The following is a 23502-nucleotide window of genomic DNA, read 5'->3' on the forward strand; positions in this document are numbered from 1 at the left end:
CCCCCCCCCCCAAATGCCGGAAACACACACCCCTCTCCCCCCCACTCCCAAATGCCGGAACACACACCCCTCTCTCCCCCCCCCCCCCAATGCCAGGAACACACAACCCCTCTCCCCCCCCCCCACAAATGCCGGGAACACACACCCCTCTCTCCCCCCCCCCCACCCCAATGCCGGAACACACACCCCTCTCCCCCCCCCCAATATTGCCGGAAACACACCCCCCCCCCCAAGGCAGCCAAGAGGAATGCCGGAACCACACACCCCCCGCCCCACCACCTATATGCCGGAACACCACCCACCCCCCCTGTCTCTCTCCTCCTTATCCTGCCAAAAAACGCCGGCTTTCCTCATACCACTTCCGCAGCTGGTGAAACTGACGCGTATCGCGTCAGTCAGCTGCTAGCCCCTCCGGGAACGGAGAATAGCCGCCTTAACGAAGGCCCCGGCGCCGGAGTGATTAACACCGATTTTTTTCGCAGGCAACCCGCGTTACGAAGGGCTACGGAGAATCCCGCCCCAGACCTTTGACATATGTTGGGCGGGATTCTCCGACCCTCCACGCCGGAATCGCACCTGGGGTGGGGGCGAAGAATAGCCGTTCACGCCGGAAATCCAGCGTGACGACGCTTCCGCGGTCCCGCCAGTCCCACATGCACGGTCTCCGCGGTCAACTGGCCGAACTCCCGCCTCTGTGGTATACATGTGGTACCACCTGGCGGGAGCTTGACCCGCGGCTGCGGTGGCAGTCCTGGTGGGGGGGGGGGTGGGGAGAGGAGGGGGGGGGAGTATCTGACTCCGGGGGAACCTTAGCGGTGGCCAGGCCTGCGATCGTAGACCACCGATTGGCGGGCCAGCATGATCGAACTCATGGGAGTGACCGAACTTCCTCCGCCCGGGCCCGCTGTGTGGTTCCGCCATGTCAGCGACGCCCGCGCCAAGGTGGGCTGCCACGCGCATGCATGGACCCGCTTGCGGCCGCCGCGCGGATGCGCAGTCTGGCGAGCAGGGCCCTGTTGGCAGCCAGAGCTGCGGGACACATTCCGGGGTTCTGCTAGCTTCCTGGAAAACGGAGAAGCACCCCGGATCTTCGAGGAAAATGTCCAGAGTGATTCTCGCCCGTTTTCCGGAAGGCGTGGGGATTAGTTCCCAGAAGGGAGAATCCCGCGCATTATCTCTACCCAAACTGACTCAATATCTTGCCCTTCAGAACTAAGATCATCTCTACTTTTGTACCACTGTCATCCTTAATTAACAGAGCTACTCCACCACCTTTTCCTCGCTTCCTTTCCTTCAAAAATGTCATGTATCCTGAAATGTTTGTGTCCCAATCTCTGTTACCTTGCAGCCACGTCTCTGTGCCGGCTAACAGATCATGCATATTTATTTCTGTTGAAGCAGATAATTCATCCTTTTTGTTACAAGTGCTATGAGCATTTGGATATAAGACCGCTAGTTGTGCCTTTTCACTATTTTCTGACCCCTGACCTTATCTACTGGTGCAGTCCTTCGTTTCTATGCTATGCATTCCAGCATGCTCTGATTGTCATTCCCCTTACTGTAATCTTCTCCTTTCCCTTTAATTTACCACATCTTCACTCACATAATCCCTTGCTGCCACTATTTAATATAAAACGGCCTCCAACATTCAACATTCTACGACTCGCCAGAACGTTGATCCCAGCATGGTTCAGGTGAAGATCATCCCAATGGTATAGCTCCCACTTTCCATTGTAACTAATGCCAGTGCCTCATGAATGGAAATCCATTTCTCCCACACCAATCTTTGTGTCACAGATTAAACACTCCAATCTGATTTATTCTGCAATTTGTTCATGGCCCAGGTAATAATGCAGAAATGATTGCTTTTTAATTTAGCACCTCGCTATTCATATTCCTTAAACATATCCTCTTCCCTAGACCTATCTATGTCATTGACACCTACATAGGCTATAGCAACTGTAACTACCCCCTCCCACTGCAAGTTCATCTCCAGCCCCGAGCAGATGTCCTGAACTATAGCACCGGGCAGGCAACACAGCCTCCTGGACTCTTTCTTATGGCTACAAAGAATTGTGTTTATTTCTCTAATTATAATGCTACATGGTAACTCTGCATTCCTATTTGCTCCCCAGCATGAATGGCTTTCTGTATTTAGAACCATGGTCATCTTACTCATCCAACCTTCAACCCCCATTTCATCCATGCAGGCTTCAAAAAGCTTGAACCTATTAGAATTGTTCAGGGGCATCCAGACACTTTTGGATTCAATTCATAAATGTAAATTTGATCCTTTTCTTCAGACATATCAATTCTAAAAATGGCTAGGTTCCTTCATATTATTATCTGAATATGAATAATTTGAAGTAACTCATTATTGTAAAATTCCACTGCACTGAATCTTTAACCTTTTAAGAAGAGAAATATTGGTATACCTCCCCATTTCCCTCAATGATCTCAGTTGTCCGGGGGAGAAATTAGTTATGCCATTGCATTGTTTACCACTAGGGGAAGACCATCATTTTTTTCTTCGATTAATGTCAAACAAAGGGCTCAATTTGTGGGGCCAAAATGGGTCTTGCCTACCAGTCAGCAAATCGATGGAGAAACCCTGTCCGTTCCAAGGGGGAGGCTTAAAGGAATCAAGTGCCCTTCAGGGACTTGTATGGCCATCGTCAGGCCACCCCTGCAATTGATGTCCCCGAGAGCAGATGTCCACTCGCCGAGAGATGTTGGCCAATCAGAAGCCTGCAGCTACACATCATCACCAAGGCCAGTGGGAGTGGTTGTAGCTGGTGACATTGTATCCCCCAGAGACCCACCAAAGGTGAACGAGGGAGGGGATGGAATCCAAGTCAGGGACACCAAAAAGAATCGGAGGGAGGCGCAGGGGGTTGGCTTTCAATGACCTTTCCCTTTTCTCCAGATCACTTAATTGGCCACAGAGTGCCAGATAAAGAGGGAGTCCCCCAGCCCCCTGGAGGTCACTGGGAGCCTTCTGAAGGCACAAGAAAGCCATGCAGCTTTTGTTAAATCCCTGAGGCACCATTAAATTGCATTGGCTCAGGGATAATGGTAATCTCCTACAGCTCTACAATCCTCAAAGATCCTCCGGGTTATTAATGAGCCAAATTGACATCCTTCCATAGTCCTTCCCACTCTCTGACTTAATCGGCGGGGGGGGGGGGGGGGGGGGGGTGGTTCCGGAGACTGTCATCCGACCTTTCTCATGATGAATTGCACCCAGCCACTATGGTTCCTACCACGATAGGCTGGATTAAATACCAAGGGCTGAGTAACTATAACATAAGCAATCTGTGGATAGCTAGTTAAAATAACGCTCCATATCATAATATCTGGTTTGAGAATTGAGATTGGGGTTTGTCGATGACCGAAATTGTTTTGCTGTGAAAATATCTTATTTAACTGGTGAAACCTTCCCCCCTCCCTTCCTTTCACACAGTATTCCAAGCTTTAAATTTCACAACTTTCCCTCTTGGAAGCTCCTTATTGCTTTCTGTTTACGCCTGAAAACCTTCATCTTAGAACATCCTCACACATCTACCCACCTAATCCTGCGGCTGCAGCCTCTCCTGAGCTATCTTCCCTCCAAGAAGTCACTTAGTCTTCACTTATTTATAACTCTGCATTCCTGGCTCAGTATTTTCTACCTTGGTTATCTGCTTCTTTCTCCTGATTTTTACATCACCTTGGAAGTTGAGGAAAACTCTCAAGGGGGGAATGACTCCAGTCTCTCCTAATTATTTTTTCTCAGCTACTGGGTCAAGTTGAACAGTTGGCTTTGCCTCACAAAGCTTCTAGAATTCCATATCCCTCGCCCTCTTTCTACACAAATTAATACTAATGAACAAATAGATACCTCAAGATTACTTGATATTAATTAAAAAGTAATTTGCGTAGTGTGTACAATGTCAATATTTTTCATTCTGTTTCAATCTGCTCAACAAATGAACACATTTGTAACTCAACTCTGTATGAAGAAAAAGTGTGGAAAACCGGTGACCAGACTGAAATTATTACTTCGACAGTGCTCCGCAGGTACTGTTCAGCCATATTCTGGCCAATTAGCAGCATATGAATTTTGGGCTGCTCAGGGAAAGACCTGAGGGCATTTTGAAATAACAAGGAGTACAGGCCAAAGATTGATGTTGGCAATATCAGCGGATGCGTGCTCAACATGTTTGTATGATATTCTCTGTATTATTTAATATTTAAAGGCATTAATGGTCCCAGATTTCCTTGGAGCCTCTCCTCCTCCAGAGCCTCTTTCTTTGCCAGAAGTGTCGCAGAAATGTTTATCAGCAAAACTAGAGGTCGTGCTGCATTCTGCTGAAATTAGACTGAAGTAGGAGCAGCCCTGAAGAAATTCCTGGCCATTGCCTATGCTACAATAGCAAAACAGTTTCTAGGTTTGTGTGTTATTTATTTTTAATACCAAGTTGATTCCAATTATTCAACTGTAGTGATTTTATTTTCTTACAGCTCCACAACAAATGTGCTTCCCATGTAAAGCCTGAATGTGATTGTGGACCACTGAAAGATCATATCTTACCACCATCTTCTATTTGTCCCATCGTACTGGTAAGTTGCTGGAGTTCAAAAATCACTTGCTTTTCTCAGATGCTTAAAAATTGATTAGGGTTTTTAAATGTTCAAATATTTTCAAGGTAAAAATAACTTGATATCAGCACCGAAAATAATCCAAACATTCTGTAAGTCAGATATTGTAATAATAATAATCTTTATTAGTATCACAAGTAGGCTTACATTAACACTGCAATGAGGTTACTGTGAAAATCGCCGAGTCACCACACTACGCCTCCTGTCTGGAGGAACCACACACAGGCACGGGGAGAACGTGCAGACTCCGCACAGACAGTGATCTAAGCCGGAAATCGAACCCAGGTCCCTGGCGCTGTGCTAACCACTGTGCTACCATGCTGCCCATCAAAATGCCGTCTCAGCTGACGCCAGGGTTTTAAGGAAGATGCCACCACAGGACTTTCTGTAAACTTCCCCGGAAGAAATGGGAGTGGTGCAGCAGCAAAAGACTTCAAACTAGCCCCCTTACACAATGCTTCCTCCACCTGTTATGAATTTACTTATGCGATAAAGAAATAATATCTGTACGTTGATATCACTTGCTAAGTAACCAAGGATGGCTGCGATTCGAAAGGGAAATTTGTGTATACTATTTCCTGTTGAGAGCAGTGTTTGTTAAAGGCATCGTGGGCTAGTTTTAATGCCGCATGGGCCCCAACAGTTCTTTAAGTGTGGCTCCCGATAGAGAGTGTGAGACTGATGTACATGCCATACTATCTAAACGAAAGCTGACAACTGCAAGAGAGTTAAAGGCTGTAATGCAGTTTAAAATTGCATATGGGGCAATATTATGAACTTATAGTCAGGCATGGAATTTTATCTATTGGCAAAGGATATTAGGAATTTGGGCATTTCTCCTTGTATTATTCTTGACCATCTTCCATATCGCACATAGCCATTGCCCTTCGACAACATTATCTGAAAAGACAATGTCAGAATCCACATGCACAGTGACGACACCCAACTCTGCCTCATCACTATCCCTATAAACCCATCCACTGCCTCTAAATTGTCACACTGCAACTCCGCTATCCACTTCTCGGTGAGTAGATCTTTCCCACAAATAATCATTGGGAAGACCAAAGCAGCAGTCAGCATTGGATTGTAGGTTCACTCATTCTTTTCTGCACCCTAATTCTGTCCCAAATTTCTGGCCAGGTCATCCGAGCCTGGGGTTCTTCAGAAATACAGGAAGTATATTCTCATAAAGAGCTTTGGTGAAACACTGGAGGATTGAGCGAAAGACAAGCCACATCCCCTTTTCATGGTACAAACTTTCGTAAGGCAAGTTTAAAAACCTAGGTGAATGACAGTAAATGGGTGAATGTGCAGGTTGGGTGGATGGCTAGGTGGGTGAATTAAGTGGGTAAGTGGATAGGGGTGTGTGTGTGAGGTAAGTGGGTTAGATGGTAGGTGGGTGTGGAGAAGTGAATAGGTGGGCCGTGGAGTAGTCAGGTCTGGTTGGGGGCAGGTGGTCGGGTGGTTGGGTTTTCGATGGTCGCAATGGGTAGTCGGGTCAGATCTGCAAATTGGTCAGGGCGTCAGTGAGGGGTGGTCAGAGGGGGTGGTGTCGGGGAGAGTTGGAACTCAGTGCGACTGATCGCAGAATCCGATAGATAGGTAAATTGGAACTGTCCAAAGTCTCCAGCTCTAACTCAAGTAGGAGACTTTTCTGGAGAGGACCAGGGGAATTGTCCAGTGGAAGTTGAAACTTTCTGGAAGATTCCCACATAGGTCCTGCAGCGTCCTGACATGCATCCTGGGCCATATGTTCAATCTCCAACAACCCAAAGACTGGAAAATCTGGACCCGTGCCGCAAACTCTGTCCCCTTAATACTGATTCCATCCCTCTCCCTGGTAATTGAGTTGAATTACACTGTTTGCAACCTTGATGCTTAATTTGATCCAGAACTGAGCTTCCTATCATGGACCTGTGCCATCATTAAGATTGTTTACTTCCACCTCAGTATTTCTGCTCCTGCTTTAACTCATCTGCTGATAAAATCTTCATCCATGTCTTTGTTACCTCCAGACTTGACGAGTTAAATACATTCCTGGCCAGGTTCTCTTTTCCACCCTCCACAAATTCATCCAAAACGCTGCTCCCATATTCTAACTCTCACCAAGTCCCAGTCACCTCGTAGTCTTACGCTCGATGACCTACTTTGGCTGCAGTCCAATAATGACTCCATTTTATTTCATCCCTGTTTCCATCTCCCTCTATCTCTGTAAACTCCTCCAGCTTGACAATCCTCAAAGATATCTGCGCTGCTCCAATTCTGGCTACACAAGCATCCCCAATTTTAATCATTTCAACGATGGTGCCCGTGCCTCCAGATGTTATTGTCACCATCATTTTGATGATAATCTGCTTGTGAAATGATTTCAGGATGTACTTCCTTTATGCTAAGTGTAGTAAAAATCTGGAACATTCTGTCCCACCTCCCCTAGCCTTGCTTAAAAAAACTGCTCAGGTTAGGTGAATTGAAAATTTTAAAACTGAGATTGATGGGTTGTTGTATTTAGGATCATAGTACCAAATGTGGTAAAGGAAGCTAAGATACAGACCAACTATGATGTAACTGACTGACAGAATAAGCCTAAAGGGCTGAATAACCTACTCTTGTATCTTCTCATTATAAAACCTGTCCAGCTTTCATTCTATTGAACTTCATGAGTGGGCATCTTTTAAACTAAGGGCAATGCCCATTCTACATTCTTACTCAGGCAACAAAGGTAAAAAATTACCCCAGGGAGCCAACACCAAATGCATTTGCCAAGGGAAAGTGGAGTTAAATGGCAGGAGGTAATTGGGCCAATAATGTACATCATTATTCAGTTGCCATTTGGAGGTCAACCAACCTATCCTGTACATAAGACTTTGATTCTATATGATTTGTAGTTGCAGAATATTTTACCACAATTTGAGAAGGAGTGTTAGTTGTGATGCAGAATTTTCTCAGCAGTGCAGCAGAGCAGCTGGGACACACAAAACTCAAATATCTCGGTGCCAACACCGGTCTGGGGGAGCCTTTACACCACAAAAGCTTATATAGACAGCTCCTTCTAAATGCAGAAATTCAAAATTATAATGCCAAAAAATGACTTCGAAGTGACAACAGGAACTAAGGTCTTCATAAAGAACAAGCGAATAAAGAGGGGATATATTTTGTATGTGTGAAATTGACGGAAATACTGGGCTCAATTCCCCTGTCCCCCATTCACATTGTCGCCACTCCATGCCACTGGGAAACCTGTGGGCAGGGGTGCGCTGTCAGCAGGCAAAGTGAATCGCAAAACCGGAGAATTCTGACCACTGTTTTATAACAATAGGGGTCTTATTAACAGCAAGTAATGGGGTCAGTTTATAGAAATTAACAATGACATTTAGATAAAGTGTGTACTCGCCACGTCATACAGTGAATTACAATAGGACATTGTTACAGAGGGAAATACAACAGCTATTCTAAGTTCAGTAAAATCCTGATGAGTAGAATCCCAGAGGATCTTTCCACAAATCCATGTTAAGTGTATGGTGATTGTATATCTGTGTAGAGGCAATACAACTGAGCAAGCACTAGAGGGAGCACGGGAGAGATATAAATACAGACGAACAGGAAGTCAGGACACTTCACAGAACGTGAACTGGTAGCAAGACATAGACAAGCAGCATCGATGTAACTTTAAGTTAACCACTGAAGAGAGAACAAACTTACAATAAAGCATCTACTTCAACTTTAAGACTACGAGCTTTATTAAGACACAAGGAACAACACAAAGTGGAGCTTTGTGATAGTCGAGGAGGTCTCATTCCTACATAAATGCACTCCTATGTAATCCAATATACCTAAAAATCTGGTCTGTGTCAAAAACAACAGATTCAAATGCCAAATGAAAAGACATTAAAGCAGCAAATGTATGACAAAGAGGGAGATTTTCTGGCCTTTCCCAGAAGCATGATCTTCTGTGCCGCCCAAGGCAACCGCTTCCCAACCGTGCTGGGTTTCCTGCTGGCGAGTTGGGCAAGCGATGTAAACCTACGTAAACTTCGTCAGGACCGAGAGCTCCGACTGGCTGCTAATGACCAAAATATACTTTGGGGGGGGGGGGGGCGCCAGGAAAATCCTGGCCAAAGTCTTTATTGGTTCACGTCTTCTAAAAAGACTGCACCTTTACATTGGTTAATCTGGATGGTGTGGAATTTTAGTTTTGGGCAGCACGGTAGCACAAGTGGATAGAACTGTGGCTTCACAGTGCCAGGATCCCAGATTCGATTCCCCGCTCGGTCACTGTGCGGAGTCTGCACGTTCTCCCTGTGACTGCATGGGTTTCCTCCGGGTGCTCCGGTTTCCTCCCACAGTTCAAAGACGTGCAGGTTAGGTGGATTGGCCATGATAAATAGCCCTTAGTGACCAAAGGGGTTGGGAGGGGTTATTGCGTCGCAGGGATAGGATGGAAGTGGGGGTTTAGGTGGGTCAGTGCAGATTCGGTGGGCCAAATGGCCTCCTTCTGCACTGTATGCTCTGTGTTCTGAGTTCTGTGGGCAACGTTTTATGGGATTGACCATTCTGCCAGCAGGATTGATTGATGACTTTGGTATAACCGGAATTTTGTGTAATTTTAGTTTGACTCATTGCGATTTCACTGTTGTTGAAATAAACTGTAAACAGCTGCTTAATATTGTTTACTCTGGCTGGGAAGTCTATGATTTTGGCTACAGGAAGTGAGCAGCTGCGAGACATTTCCCAGTCTTTGTTTTTTTTGTACCGTTTGGTTATTACTGATACTGTAAGCCCTTTGGAAAATAATTAAACCTTCTACGTGGTTGGCCAGGTGACCATTTCATTTCATATTGCCAGAAAGAGAGACAATATTAAAATAGCAACATATTTTAACTGGACTTGGTACTTGAGCTTTTCATATGTAAACTAGCAATGATTTAAATTATTTGTTCTGTAAACCCAAGTGTGCCCCTCATGTTGCCAACACTTTGTATGCTCCCAGAATGGTAGAAGGAAACATGCTTGCATGAATATATAAGGTCTTGGTGAAACATTAATATTGTCACCTGGGTCAGCTTCCTTTTTCTCACACTCAGAATCAATTAATCCAAAGAAAAATGGACAAAGGGAGCTGTCTGATAGTGAGCTATGGAGGCATCTTTTCCTTCCCTGCCTGCTCATTTCTTAATTTTCTTGTAATTAATTAGCAATGATTCATACAGCACTATTGTCATGACTTTATCTTTGCATTTATATCTGGCTTGACTGATAATTAATGGTTCAGTATTTCATACACCGTGAATGAAACATGTTGCCCTGGAGATATCACGTTTGCTGGTTTTCTTTCTATATCTTTCTACCAGTTAAACTAAAGGTGCAAATATATTAAACACTTAAAGATAAAGTCAATGTTTGTTTATTTATTCTTTCATGGGGTATGGGCACCACTGGTAAGGTCTGCATTTGTTGCCCATCCCTAAGTATCCCTAAACTAAATGTCAAAGGGCAGTTAAGAGTCAATCACATTGTTGTGGGTTGGAGTCATGTTGGCCAAACTGGGTAAGTGCATCAAATTTCTTTCCCGAATGGACATGAGCGAACCAGATGGGTTTTTGCCATTTTAAATGATAGTTTCATGATCACCATTACTGAGATTAGTTTCAATTGATTTAAGTTCTAGCAGCAGCCGTGGTGGGATTTCATATAATAGAATAGAATCCGTACAGTGCAGAAGGAAGCCATTCGGCCCATTAAGTCTGCACCAGCCCTTGGAAAGAGCACCCCACTAAAGCGCACACCTCCATCCTATCCCCGTAACCTAGTAACCCCACCTAAACTTTTTGGACACTAAGGGCAATTTAGCATGGCCAATCCACCTAACCTGCACATCTTTGGACTGTGGGAGGAAACTGGAGCACCCGGAGGAAACCCACGCAGGCACGGGGAAAACGTGCGGACTCCGCACAGACAGTGACCCAAGCTGAGAATTGAACCTGGGATCCTAGAGCTCTGAAGCAACTGTGCTACCGCTTTGCTACAGTGCCACCCAGAGAACCCAGAGTAAACACATGCAGAAATATACAAACTCCGCACAGGCAGTCACCCAATGTTGGAATTGAACCCGGATCCCTGGCGCTGTGAGGGAACCCGGTTCTGGATTACTAGTCCATTGATATTACCACCATGTCATGTCTCCCCTCGATAACTTAATGTGGCAATATAACTGCTTTTAGTTAGTTGCTGTATTCATCCTGTCAATTCTTATTTTGATGAGTTAAACCCGACCAGCAAAAGCATTGATTATTGTCCTTCTAATCTTTCTGCTTCTTTCCCAATTTCAAGTTCGTGCTAGCAAACTCAATATTCCAGTCTAAGGATCTTCTATTTCTATTCAGGACGCTGCTTCTAACTCTGTGGCGAAAATTTAAAAAAAGCTTATTGTACAACTCTGCAAGAAGATTCTGTTAATCTGTTTTAAAATCTAAAGCAAAAATATTACAGAGAAGGCGATGTCATTGCTTCCAATGCTGACAAGTGAGCCTATAATAAGGATTATTTTAATGAGCCTCTGAAATACAAAAGCATTTCTGTCTTGGGGGAAAATTAACATTTCCTAGAACAGAATATTTTTTTGACTTGTAATAGTTCACTTTGAGCTGATACTGTACTGGTGCATTGTTTCAGAAGACTCTTGGTATGAGATATTCATGTCTTGTCCATTCTGATAAAATTAAAGGTGACTTAAACCTCGATCTCCAAATTTTATCTTGATTCTACTGTTGCTTCAGAATGAGCATTTAAACTGTTCTGATTAGTTGAAAGTACTAGTTTAAGAAGTTTTCCTGACAGTTTTTTTTCAAGCGTATTGTGGCCAGATAGACCACAAAGTGGAGGTGTACAGCTGAGCATAAGGAATCTGCGATTGCAGAATTTGACTGTCTTGCTTACCCAGACTTGTCTTGCTTACCCAGACCTATTTCCTAGTGTCCATACTACTTAAATAGTTTTGGTAACACTAACGTCACCACAATACGTTGCAATAAGTGAGAGGAGCCTAAATTTTCAATTAGTTGTAGACACACTGGATACCAGGACCAAACAGGCATCACTGGCATTCCTAAGATCTATGGCATTGAATGGAAGTTAAATGGCAGAACATGTATATTTCTGTTATTTGAACATCATTGCAATACACCCACCATATATGGACGGAAACATTGCATGTCACCCTTTGCTTCTGGCCAGATATAGGAGGACTGCACAATTGGGTAGAATTCAGGTCAAATAGCTCTTTAAACTACAACAGAGAGGGTGATTTAAAAAAACACCAGCTCAAATTTTCATGACCTGTTTTGTAAACCTGTCTCTCTCCCTTTCAACATTTCTTTTTTTTTTTACTCTTTCTTCCCATTCTTTTCCTTTCCAATTTAATTACAGATGTGTTCAAACAGGCTTTTCTGGGATTACTATATCTGGTTTGCTTCAAAAAATAGTTCTTTCTCTCATTAAGATTTAATCAGACTTCTGTAACATATTGACACAGATTATGCCCGACACAAGGCTATTTGAGAGAAACTGTAACACCTGCCAAATCTTCTCAAAGGCTCTGTTAAAAAATGGCGTAGGGATTAACTTTTTTTCTCTGTTTGCATTACCATATTATTGGATGATTGGACCAAATATTATCCTTTGGAGTAGCTAGTTCTGATGAGCTCATTGCATTTGGCACCTATCCTTACTGTGCAGTGTTGAATCAGTGCCACAGATGACATCATACAGATATTATCACTATGGTAACAATTAAAGTCGGTGTGAACTCTTATCAGGTTCATGCTTTTGTCTTCTCATTTGTAAGTGTATTGGCAACCTTGAATGGCTTAAATCACAGTGCAGTCCAGGAGATAGCTCAGCTGTAGATGGGGAGTCAGAGTACCCAAAAAGTGTCCGGTTGTCCAGTAGGAGTTGAGTTCAGGAATGCAAAAAATCTAAAGTACAGTTCTAATAAGATCTGTACATTTACACAGAGGTCTTCGGAATTGTCCAGGATTTTATTACTCTTCGGCATAATGGATAATATTATCCATGTCCAGAGAAAAATAAGTTTAGAATCAAATTTGTCAAATAGAGTCACAACAATACAACAACCAAGATAGGTTTGAAAGAGGTCATTTAAAATTAAAAAGGGGTTTGACAGGGTACCAGTAGAAAAGATGTTGCCCATTGTGAAGAAGTTCAAAATTAGTGGCCATAAGTATACGACAATCACTTATAAGTCCAATAGAAATGCAGGAGAAGCATCTTTACTCAGAGTGGTGGGAATATGGAATTTGTTAACACGTGAAGCATAGATTCAATTAATGAGAAGGTAGACGAGGAAGGAGGTAATATTAGGATCTATTGATGGGGTTCGATGAAGTAAAGTGGGAAGAGTCTCATGTGGTGCTTTGGTGGATCATTATCCTAGCCCCATATTGGGCACCAAATAAGGTGAATTATAAGGTTTCCCAGAAGTTCACTCTCAACTTAAGATCACGGAAACAAATCCTAAATTTACAGAATGGGTCCGAAACAGGCGCCAGAATGTGGCGACGAGGGGCTTTTCACAGTAACTTCTTTTGAAGCCTACTTGTGACAATAAGCAATTTTCATTTCATTTCATGAAGGTCTGGACTAATTCTCCCCGAAGCAAAGGAACAAACTGAGAACATTACCATCCTCCAGATAGCCTTGTCGACAATCAGGCAGATTATAATATGCCAGATGTTGTAAGGATCTGGGGACCTTTCCTTCACAAGTATCTCTCCCCCAAAGACAACATGGAGACAAGTTCAAGAGTTAATGATAGAGAAGAATATGTGAGACAATGGGGCCGATTCTCTGTTTGAGAGACTAAGGGATGGATTCTCCATTGGCCGACGCAAAAATCGGGGCAGTCGATCGGGCAGAGAATAGCACCCAATGCCGGAATCGCGGCAGGCGTCGGTTTGCTACGCCTCCTCATGATGTTTGCATATAATTAGTGGGTCGACCCGCAGTCTGATGGGCCAAGTTCCCAACGACGCGGTCTGTGTGTGCTCTCACAAATTGTGAACCTGGCTTGCTGGCTGCTGAGAGAGAGGGCGTACAGACACTGCCATACATTGTCGACAGCCGTGCCGCTGACAGGGGGTTTCTGCCAAGACTGGAGGGAGTAGTGGGGAGTGGCCAGGAGGTGGGTTGTGGGGTCGGGGTTGACGGGTATGCAACACCAATCCTGCAGCCGGCAAGGCAGCCATTCAGCTGCGAATGTGGCTGACAGCTCGCTTGTCCTGGATGCCCTCTGGCCCCAGCCGGCCCATCAGCAGTATGGGCGCTGCAGCACAACCTGTTCCATCTTTTTGGCTTTGATAAGTGTGTGTGTGAGGAGTGTAATGTTTATGTGTACTGCAGCTTGTAAGCCCTGCAGTGTCCATCATGTACCCGCCAATTGCCCCACCGTTTTTCGTGGGTTTCGATGGTGTTCCACTCGTCGCCGGTGCTGGATCCCACTGGTAGCAGAATTCGTGCAGGTGTGGCACGATGTTTCTGACGTGAAAGTCCACGTGTTCCCCATTGGCGTCAGCACTTATACTCAGAAACTACCCTAAGTTTGACGCTGGGACTGAATCGGGAATGTTCCCCGGTCCCAATGGGGGCGCCAGTGCTGGAGCCATTCAAGGTATGCTAATGGACCAGCACTCTCCCACATGAGCAGCAACACTTTGAGTCACCACCTCTGTGCCCCTGGCACCACCTTCATCCCTCCCCACACCCCACCCCCAAACCCTCCACGCAGCCCCCATCAGGTGGATGGATAGACAGTATTGCGTGAGGATGGGCAACCCCCCCCCCCCCCCCCCCCCCCCCCCCGGGCCAGCCAGGGTGGGTCACCATCTTTGCGCCCCATTCACCAACCTTTTCCGCACCCTGCAGCATACCCCCCCATACTCCTAGAGGGCGGTCAAACAACAGCCACCAGCAGCACCCTCGCACCCCACCCTGCACCACATGTCCGAATGTCTCACATTGTGCATTATCTGTTCCCCCAGGAGAGACTAGCACACAACTGCTGAGAGCAGGACTAGATTGGATGAGGTCTGCCGGCCATGACTGACTGTCATGGACAAGAGGGCAATGCACCAGGTCGGTGGGGTGGGAGAGCGGGCAATTGCCCAAGCGGAGGTCAACATGGGACAACCAAGTGAGCCCCCAATGAATTGCGATGTTTTTATGAAATGTAAGTCAGCTCTCTCCCCCACAGCATGCCTACCTGTGGTCTCACCATGTGTCTTGTCTATTGTCTTGCAGGATCACCTTCCGGGACTGTACCGTGCCCCGAGCCCCTAGCCGCAAGCCCAGAGCACCAGTCTGGGCACAACTCTGGCTTTTCCTCACTGCTGTCACCGGCTACCTCAACCATGCCAGAGACTCTCACCTTGGTGGGTCATTATAGTGAAGAGCTTCCTGGGACATTCTGTGGTGCGCACGTCACACATGGAGTGGTATTTCAGGTGGAGGTAGGAACTCCCAAGGGAAAGGATAGGTCGGAGGGCGGTTCGACCCCAGGGTCTCGCTGCAGTGCAGTCGGGTCTCGTGCTTCTGGAAAGGGCGGTCCCATCCATTCTGGAGATGCAGACAGAGCCAGGGACTACAGGAGGGGGTGTCAGCAACCTTCCAGCACCTGCAGGTGCAGTTGGAGGATCCACCCACCTGTGGGAGCAGGAGGCGGTGCTGACAATGTGTGCTACCCAGGTCAACACCGAATGGTGGCGTCTGCGGTGGAAGCCTTGAGTGAGAGGGTCACGGCCTTGGATCAGGATGTCCAAGACCTGGGGAATAGTGCATTTGCAGTGGCTGAGGCGCAGGACAGGGCAGCCCTGCCACAGGCAGCCATGTACCAGGGCCACATGGACATTGCTGCGGTGCACCAGAGTGTGGCCATGGCCCGCTGTATGCGTCAAGAGTATTGTCCTGGTGCTGGCTTACCTGAGCCAGTCAAAGAGGGTCATGGCCAAGTCCATGTGCTCCATGGCCGTGGGCATTGAGACCCTGGTGGAAACGAGAGAGGCCCGGAGCTCACTCCAGCCACACCTCCATCCCAAGGAATAGCGTGGGGCCATTGAGCACCCTGAGGGAAAATGGGTCCCATGTCAGTGACTCCCGCAGTGGAGGTACTGGAACACCGCAGCACCTCTGTTCCCCCTCACCTGTCATTAGAGCATCCAATAGGCACCAGGCAGAATAGGGTGGCATTATGTCACCTGTGAAAGCCGGACGTGGGGCACCATAGGGGCTCTCTGGTGAGTGACCCAGGACCGCTCACCACCTCCCCAGAGGGTCTACGGGCCATGTGATGGAATGGCCAGCATGCATGCCAGGATTACCCAGGCAGAAAGTGGAAGGTGGCACCGAAGACAGGAGTCAGACTTTGGCAAATGATGTGGAGCACCAGAGCTCATCACACAGCAGCTCGTCATTATCCTCCCATCTGTCCTATTAACCAGACCCACTGATACTGCTAACCCAGGGCTAACACCCTCTCGTAATGTTGGTGGGAAGCTCGGAGAGGGTGGAGGTGTTAGGGTGCTGTGGATGGAGTGCAGGAGGGAGGAACCGGGCAGGGGGTGGCTGGGAGGGGTTGGCGGACGGTAGGCGGCGGGGGCATGGGGAGGTGGCACAGGGAGGCAGGCAGGGCTGCAGGTGGCCAGGCCTCCTCATCTGCGAATCTGGAGATTATAAGGTTCTCCGTGCACAGCCCTCCTGGCGCACACATTGTACTGCCTCCTGTATTTCCCAGGCCCCAAGTCCTACCCATCCTGGCCATCCTCCTCATCGGATGAGGCCTGCCATTCCTCTTTCTCCTCCTCCAGCGTCCACTCTCTACTGTGCGCTGCTGTTCAGGGTAGCATGATGGGGGAGACCCTCCTGAGGTTATATTGGAGGGTCCCACCAGAGCAGTCCAGGCATCGCAACCACATCCTGAGGAGCCAATGCACCGCTCAATGATGGTCCTGGTTGCTGCATGCGAGTCATTGTAATGGTTTCCGCGTCTGTCTGCGGCCTCCGATCAAGTGTCATTTGCCGTGACTGCAGCAGATAACCCCTGTCACCTAAGAGCCAACCCCTCACCCAAGGGAGCGTCTGGAAGGTGTCGGGCACCGTTGAGTGCACCAGGGCACATATGCTGTGCCTGCTGCCTGGATATCGAGTACAGATGTGCATGATGTGCATCCAGTGGTCATACATCATCTGCGCATTCATGGAGTGGAAACCTTCCTCTTGATGAAGGGCACCCCCTCATGTGCTGGTGCCCACAGGGGAAATGTGTCCCCTTGATCACCCCTTGGACCTGGGGCATGCTAGCGATGGTGGTGAATCCTGCTGCCCGGGTAACCTGGTGGGCTTAGTCGAAGTGTATATAATTCACTGTCCGGTAATGAAAGGTACGCGTGACTGCATGGATACACCTTTGCACGGATATCTGTGTGACCCTAGACAGGTCCCCGCTAAGCACCTGGATGAACCCTGTGGCAAAGACGTTCAAGGCAACTGTCACCTTAATGGCCATCAGAAGCGGGTCTCCTCCCCCATGCTCCCACGGTTCCAGGTACGCCTTAATTTGGCACAGGTGGCACATGGTCTCCCTGATCAGCCAGAGTGGTAAATGACACAGTCAATCCGGCAGGGCCTCGAAGGACAGCGATATATGCGTGGCTTGCTGTGTCACCTCCTTCCCTTCACCAGCTGGCCCCTGCTCATCGAGGGCAGGTTCCTGTTCTGTAGGTTCTCTCCAAGCAGAGTCTGTGCGTGCAGCCTCAGTACATCTGCAACGGCTGCTGCAGCCAGGCAGAAAGCAACTATTTGTGGCTGAACACGATGTCCATTCTTTGCCAGGGGAGAAGAGACATGTAAACATACTGGGCAGCATTCTCCAATAATGGGGCTAATGGGGCTATGTCCCCACTCCAGTGTCAAAACTCTGGTGAATCACTCTCAACCCCCCCTCACCCACACATGATTCCCACCTGTCATTAACATCCCTCTCCCCCTTCCCTAACCCTCTGAGCCAACCCCCACTCCCCAACCTGACCTGGCTGGACCTCATCCCCCACAACCTGACCTCCACCCTGAACCGGCCAGACTGCCCCTCTCCCCCACTCCTGCAAACCCAATCTGACCCGTCTGAGGCCCCACCACGTCCTGACCCGACCTGACCCAACTACCGCCACATCCTGCCCCATCTAGGCCCCATCCCTCCCCTCCCCGATGTCCAACAGTACTCCACCACCCGATGTTTGACCCCTCTACATCCCAAATCTCATTCACTTACCTTCCCCTTGGCCCGTTATTTTCCTTAGGGCCTTTTAACTCACCTGATAGTGCTGTAAAAAAAAAAGGATATGTCCTCCTTTACTACAATTGTTTTGAACTCTGACTCTATACCTGGGTCCCACTGTGTTGCCTGAATCTTTTCTGGCCTGAGTCAGGAAGGTCGGGCAAGACAGGCACTGAAGAAATGCAGTTGGAATTGCAGTTGGAATTACTGTTAACTATCTCGGAGAGATCAATGGAACCATAGAAAAGTTATGGTGCAGCGAGTGGTCACTCATTGTGTCTAAACTGACCAAAAAAAGAGAAAAGATAAACTAGCTGCTCATTTTAATCCCATGTTCCAGTACCTGGTCCACTGCCTTGCAGGTTACAGCACTTCAGGTGCAGATCCAGTTGCCTTTTAAATCAGTTGAACATTTCAACCTCAACCACCAACTTAGGCCATGAATTCTCGATGCCCACCAACTTGGGTGAAATGCTTTTCCTCATGTCCCCTCTACTCCTATCAATCACCTTAAATCCATATCCCTGGTAATTGACTCTTCAGCTAGGGAAAAAAAGTCTTTCCTGTCTACCCTGTCTAGGCCCCTAATACTTTTGCACACCCCAATTAGGTCACTCCTTAGCCTCCTCTGCTCTAAAGAAAAACAACTCCCTCCTCATAGCTGCAATTTTCAAGCCCTGGCAACATTCTTGTAAGTCTCCTCAGCATTCTCTCCATAGCAATTATGTCCTTCCTGCAATGTGGTGACCAGAACTGTTCACAAAATTCCAGCTGTGGTCTAACCAGCATTTTATACAGTTCCAGCATTACATCCTGCTTTTGTGTGTAATACCCCGGAAAGGAAAGCTTTCCATGTGCTCCATTGATCACCTTGTTTACCTATCCTGCCACCTTCAAGGACTTGTGGACATACACTCTAAGATCTCTCACTTCCTCAACCCTTTTCAATACTTTCCATCTCTTGTTTTGTTTCCCGCCCAAAATGCCTCACACTTTTTTGGATTGAATTCCATTTGCCATTTCTCTGACTTTCAACAAATCCATTTATATCATTCTGGATCAACACATCCTCTTCACTATCGACTAGACAGCCAATTTATGTGTCATCAGAAAATTTAGCTACCATGCAACCCACATTTAAGTCTAAATCATTAATATTTGCAACAAACAGCAAGGCCTCCAAGACTGAGCCCTGTTGGACAGCAATGGAGACTGCTTTCCATTCTCAAAACCATTCATTGACTGCCATTTTTGTTTCCTGTCACTCAGCCAAATTTGGATCCAACCTACCACCTTCCACTTTAGTCCATGAGACCTCACTTTTCTGACCGGTCTGCCATGTGGGACCTTATCAAATGCCTCACTGAAATCCTTGTCGACAATATCCACCTGACTACCCTCATCAGATATCCCTGTTCGTTCCTTAAAGAAGTCTATAACACACAGGCCGGGATTCTCTGAGCCTCCGCGCTGCAATCGCACTTGACAAGGGGACGGAGAATGGGGCGTCAGACCCGTGATCAGGTCCAACGCCTTCTCGCGATTCTCCAGGGACAGGAGAATCGCTGCCAATCGCGTGCGCGTGGTCGATGCGGCGCAGCTGGGGGCCATTGAAAGAGGCCCCCGTGGCGATTCTCTGCTGACCAAGTTTGCCGGCGTAGTTCACTCATGATTCCACCCGGCGGGCCCTCAGATTGGTGGCTTCGGACACAGGCTGGTCCGCTGTGTGGGTCCGCCATGTTGCATGGACCCGCGGCCGGAAGTGCAGGGCCCCGTATCAGCAACCGGAGCTGCGTGGACTACCCCGGGGCCCTGCCAGCCACCTGCAAAACGGAGAATCACTTTGGACTTTCTCCCGGAAAGTCCAGGGTGATTCGTGCCCATTTTCTCGCGGGCGTGGGGACATAGCCCCATTATCAGAGAATTCCGCCCACAATCTTTCCCTAACAAAAAAACGCTGACTACCTTTGATCAATCTACATGTCTTTCTAAGTGGCAGTTTATCCTGCCTCTCAAAACAATTTCCAATTATTTCCCTGCCATTGAAGTCAGACTGACCAGTGTATAGTTTTCTGGCCTATCCCTCACACCCCACTTCGATTTCTAAGCAGTCCTGCCGGCTGTGATGATTTAATTTTTATTATTCGGCTTGGGTTGGGTTCGCTTTGTCAAAATTTTAGTTGGTTGTGGTTCAGGGTTGTCAGCATTAAATCATATTAAATATTATGCTGTGGTAGTTTTTCTGACAGTTTGCAAAATTATGAGTGCTATTTATTGGAAACAATGGGGGGGCCACACCTGCCAGCTGGGGAGTCAGTGAGAGCTCTTTTAGGGTAGGTTCACTGAATTAAGTGCCAGCCAGGCACTTAACTGGATAGAGGATCGCCTTTCCTGGGATCAAGGACCTCAGGGGTGGAACTCCTGCTTGTCAAGTGCTGATTCCTGTCTGCATATTGCTGCTAACTAATCAGTGGCTGGAAGATCCATTGAGGCAATGGCTGCTGCAGGTATGAGACCCACCTGAACCCCAGGATCATTGCTGGATCTCAGGCTGCAGGTGAGTGATAATGGGAGGGGTTCTGTGGGGGTGAGAGTTTCAAGGGAGTGGGAAGGGAGTCTGCAGCAAGGGTGGAGGTTTGACTCTTATTGGGTTTGCCCCTTCCTGATGCCGGATCCCTCAATTAGTGACTTTGAACCAAATGGCAAATTTCCTGCCTGCCACTGGGGAAGAGACCCTTAAATGGGCATTAATTCCCCATGTAGGGGCTTCAATTAGCAGTGGAGTGTTTGCCTCTCCCTGGGCCTCCCCACCACGGACTTAATCAGTGTGGAGACGGGATACAAGGGAAGGGAAGGTGGCAGCTTGGATCCAAAATTGGCTCAGTAATTGTTGATGGATGTTATTTGGAATGGAAAACAGTTTCCATTGCTGTTCCACAGGGCTCAGCTTTGGAGCCCTTGCTGTTTGTTGTCGATATGAATGATTTAGACTCAAAAGTGGGTGGCATAATTGGCAAATTTGCAGATGACACAAAGATTGGCCATAGTATCATTGGTTTGGTTCTCAATCTCTCACCTAATAAAATACACCCCCTCCCACCCCATCCCCCACCCCCTGGCCACCAAACTCACCATGGTGGAGGGCATTAAATCTTGACCAATGTTATCAGTGCTTTCCCCAAAGGTGAGGTTTGTGACTTTAGGACTGAATCACCCTCATCCGATGTTACCATTATGGTTCTAAGAGAAGCAAGCCCCTTTAGGAAGCAGCCCAAAATCATTTATTATGAGCTGTATTGACATTTCAGAAAAATGAATCCTTTTAGATTTCTTATGCTCTTATTCATAGGAAAATAAAGCATTTAACATTAGAGCCCCTCACTATGGTCAGATTTCTTCATAGTGCACAAACACTAGCTTGGACCAGTTGTTTGGAATGGCCTATTTCATGCTGTAAAATTTGATGCAATAATGAAACCCTTTCATGAATACTACAAGGTTAAAAATTTACTTTCATAAGATCCTTGCCAATTCCAAGAGGTTTTGGTGCAGTTGGAGTATTTCAAGTTCCAGAAGCTAGCTCTTGTTGCATAATGACTTATTCTGGTCTCTGTTTAACAAAACGTTTTTGATTCCATAGTTTTATGTAATGCTCATAAATCTATAATTGGGGAAATTCAGTTGACAATTTTTGATAAGGATTTGAAGTGGCTGTTTTTTTCTTTTTGTGTCTGTCGGAAAATGCCAAGCCAAATTGGTTTGCTCATCCTTCATAACAAAATTCAAAACGGGACAAATGTTCTGCAACACAAGAAGACAGAATTAGACGGAGACTATTTGGCCTGAGGATATTCTAATTGTAATGCTGATGTGAAATGGTTTTACTTCACACTGATGGTGCAATTATAATGTAAATGTAGACTGAATCCAGAGTCAGCGTCCAAACGGTCACTTCAAATTCAGAGAGATTTAAATTCAAGAACTAATTATGATGGAACAGAAATAAATTTAGGAACAAGTTAATTGAAAGGTACTAATCATTAATGTGTTGCTGTCTCCAAAGCTGAATGTGATGAGGAAAAAGACGTACCATCACAGAATTGTATTAGCTGAACTATATGGATGGAGATCTAAGATTCAGTTTCTGTCGGCACTGAGTTAGTTGATTTTGGGTGGGGTGGCCTCAGCAGAATTATAATTGTTCCCAGTGCCCTGGCTCAAAGAAGCGAAACACATCCAGTGCTTCGCTAACCAGTGATTACAAGTGGAATGACACTCCACCCCCACCATGAACTTCCATGCGCTAACCAGACTTTCTCAGGCAGATAAAACATGATCTTTGACCATAAACTGTACTCCAACAGAAGGGAAGAGGACAAGGGGAGCACATTTGACAATAAAGACCTCTACTAAAACAAATAAAAATAAGGTAATTCACACAAAGATAAGGTGTGAAAAGGTTCAAAGATGTTTGCATATTTAACACGGGTTAATTGTTACTGGTTGGGATGCTGTAACCTAGATACAATAATCAGTGACATTAAGCTGTATTATGACCTGAAACATGATAAATTACACAGAAATGAATGGGGAATGGAGCAGTGTTTTGGAATTCTATGATAATGAGTAGGTTTCGAATGTAAAACATTATCATAATAAGCAGGTTTCTCTGTACTTGAAACCCTAACTCCACAGAAATTACCAGGTCTTGGTACTTAATGTTACATCCATTAATGCAATAATGTTTCAATTAATTCAGGTTGACTGAATAATTGTGCGTTATAAGTTGATTTCTAATGAGGGCCCATTTAGTGAGAAGGTTTTGTATAGTTCTGATATCCTGTGGGTAATTATATTGTAATTATATAGTAAAAAGAAAGTAACTATTATCTGCTGGTGCTGTTAGTTGGACTTAATTAACAATTGGAGACAGCTAATCATAAATCCTAATGACTATGACTGGCAGTTATTCAGTGACTCTTAATCACACTGGAATACATAGTGAGAAAACAAGTCATGAAATGCAAGCTTTCCTACTCGAGGTAGCATACATTCTGTTAGGTTCAGTGAGCATAATGTCAAAACATATACTTGGTACTTCCATAGCTTTACCAAACCGTTGCAATATTGTTTCGAATCATTATCTCTTATACACCTGTTGAGAAAAACTTTCTCACTCAACACAGTATTGATCACAGCAGCAATTCCTTAAAATATAGATGTCAATGAAAAATTGAATTTGTATCCAAATGTGCAATTTCTTCTTTCTTTCTCACCTTATCTGAGGAGCGTGTAAACCTGGAAGCAACTGTTTGAACTGTAACTAGGGTAACTAGGTAGCCTGTCTGTATAGCCAGCATCAATTGATCTGGCAGGCACCCTGCATATCTAAATTCAACTTAGTTGGCAGCCAAAGCTGTTAGCAACTAAAGCCTGTAAGCTGTGACATTTCAAAAGAAATGAGTGTAAGTATTGTAAATTACATTCCTCATAGATCCTGAAAATAGGTTGAAAAGTGATTA

At 46.1% G+C, this 23502-nt stretch overlaps 1 protein-coding gene across 1 annotated transcript in view; it reads left to right on the forward strand.

The window, feature by feature from the left end:
* Window positions 1-23502, forward strand: part of dgkb (diacylglycerol kinase, beta) — a 1237676-nt gene that overhangs the window by 453522 nt on the left and 760652 nt on the right. Inside the window, 1 exon segment of the mRNA XM_038797484.1 lies at window positions 4504-4602. Coding sequence (XP_038653412.1) covers window positions 4504-4602 — 99 coding nt within the window.

The sequence above is a fragment of the Scyliorhinus canicula genome, chromosome 5 (genome assembly GCF_902713615.1).
Source record: "Scyliorhinus canicula chromosome 5, sScyCan1.1, whole genome shotgun sequence".
NCBI classification, from domain to species: domain Eukaryota; kingdom Metazoa; phylum Chordata; class Chondrichthyes; order Carcharhiniformes; family Scyliorhinidae; genus Scyliorhinus; species Scyliorhinus canicula.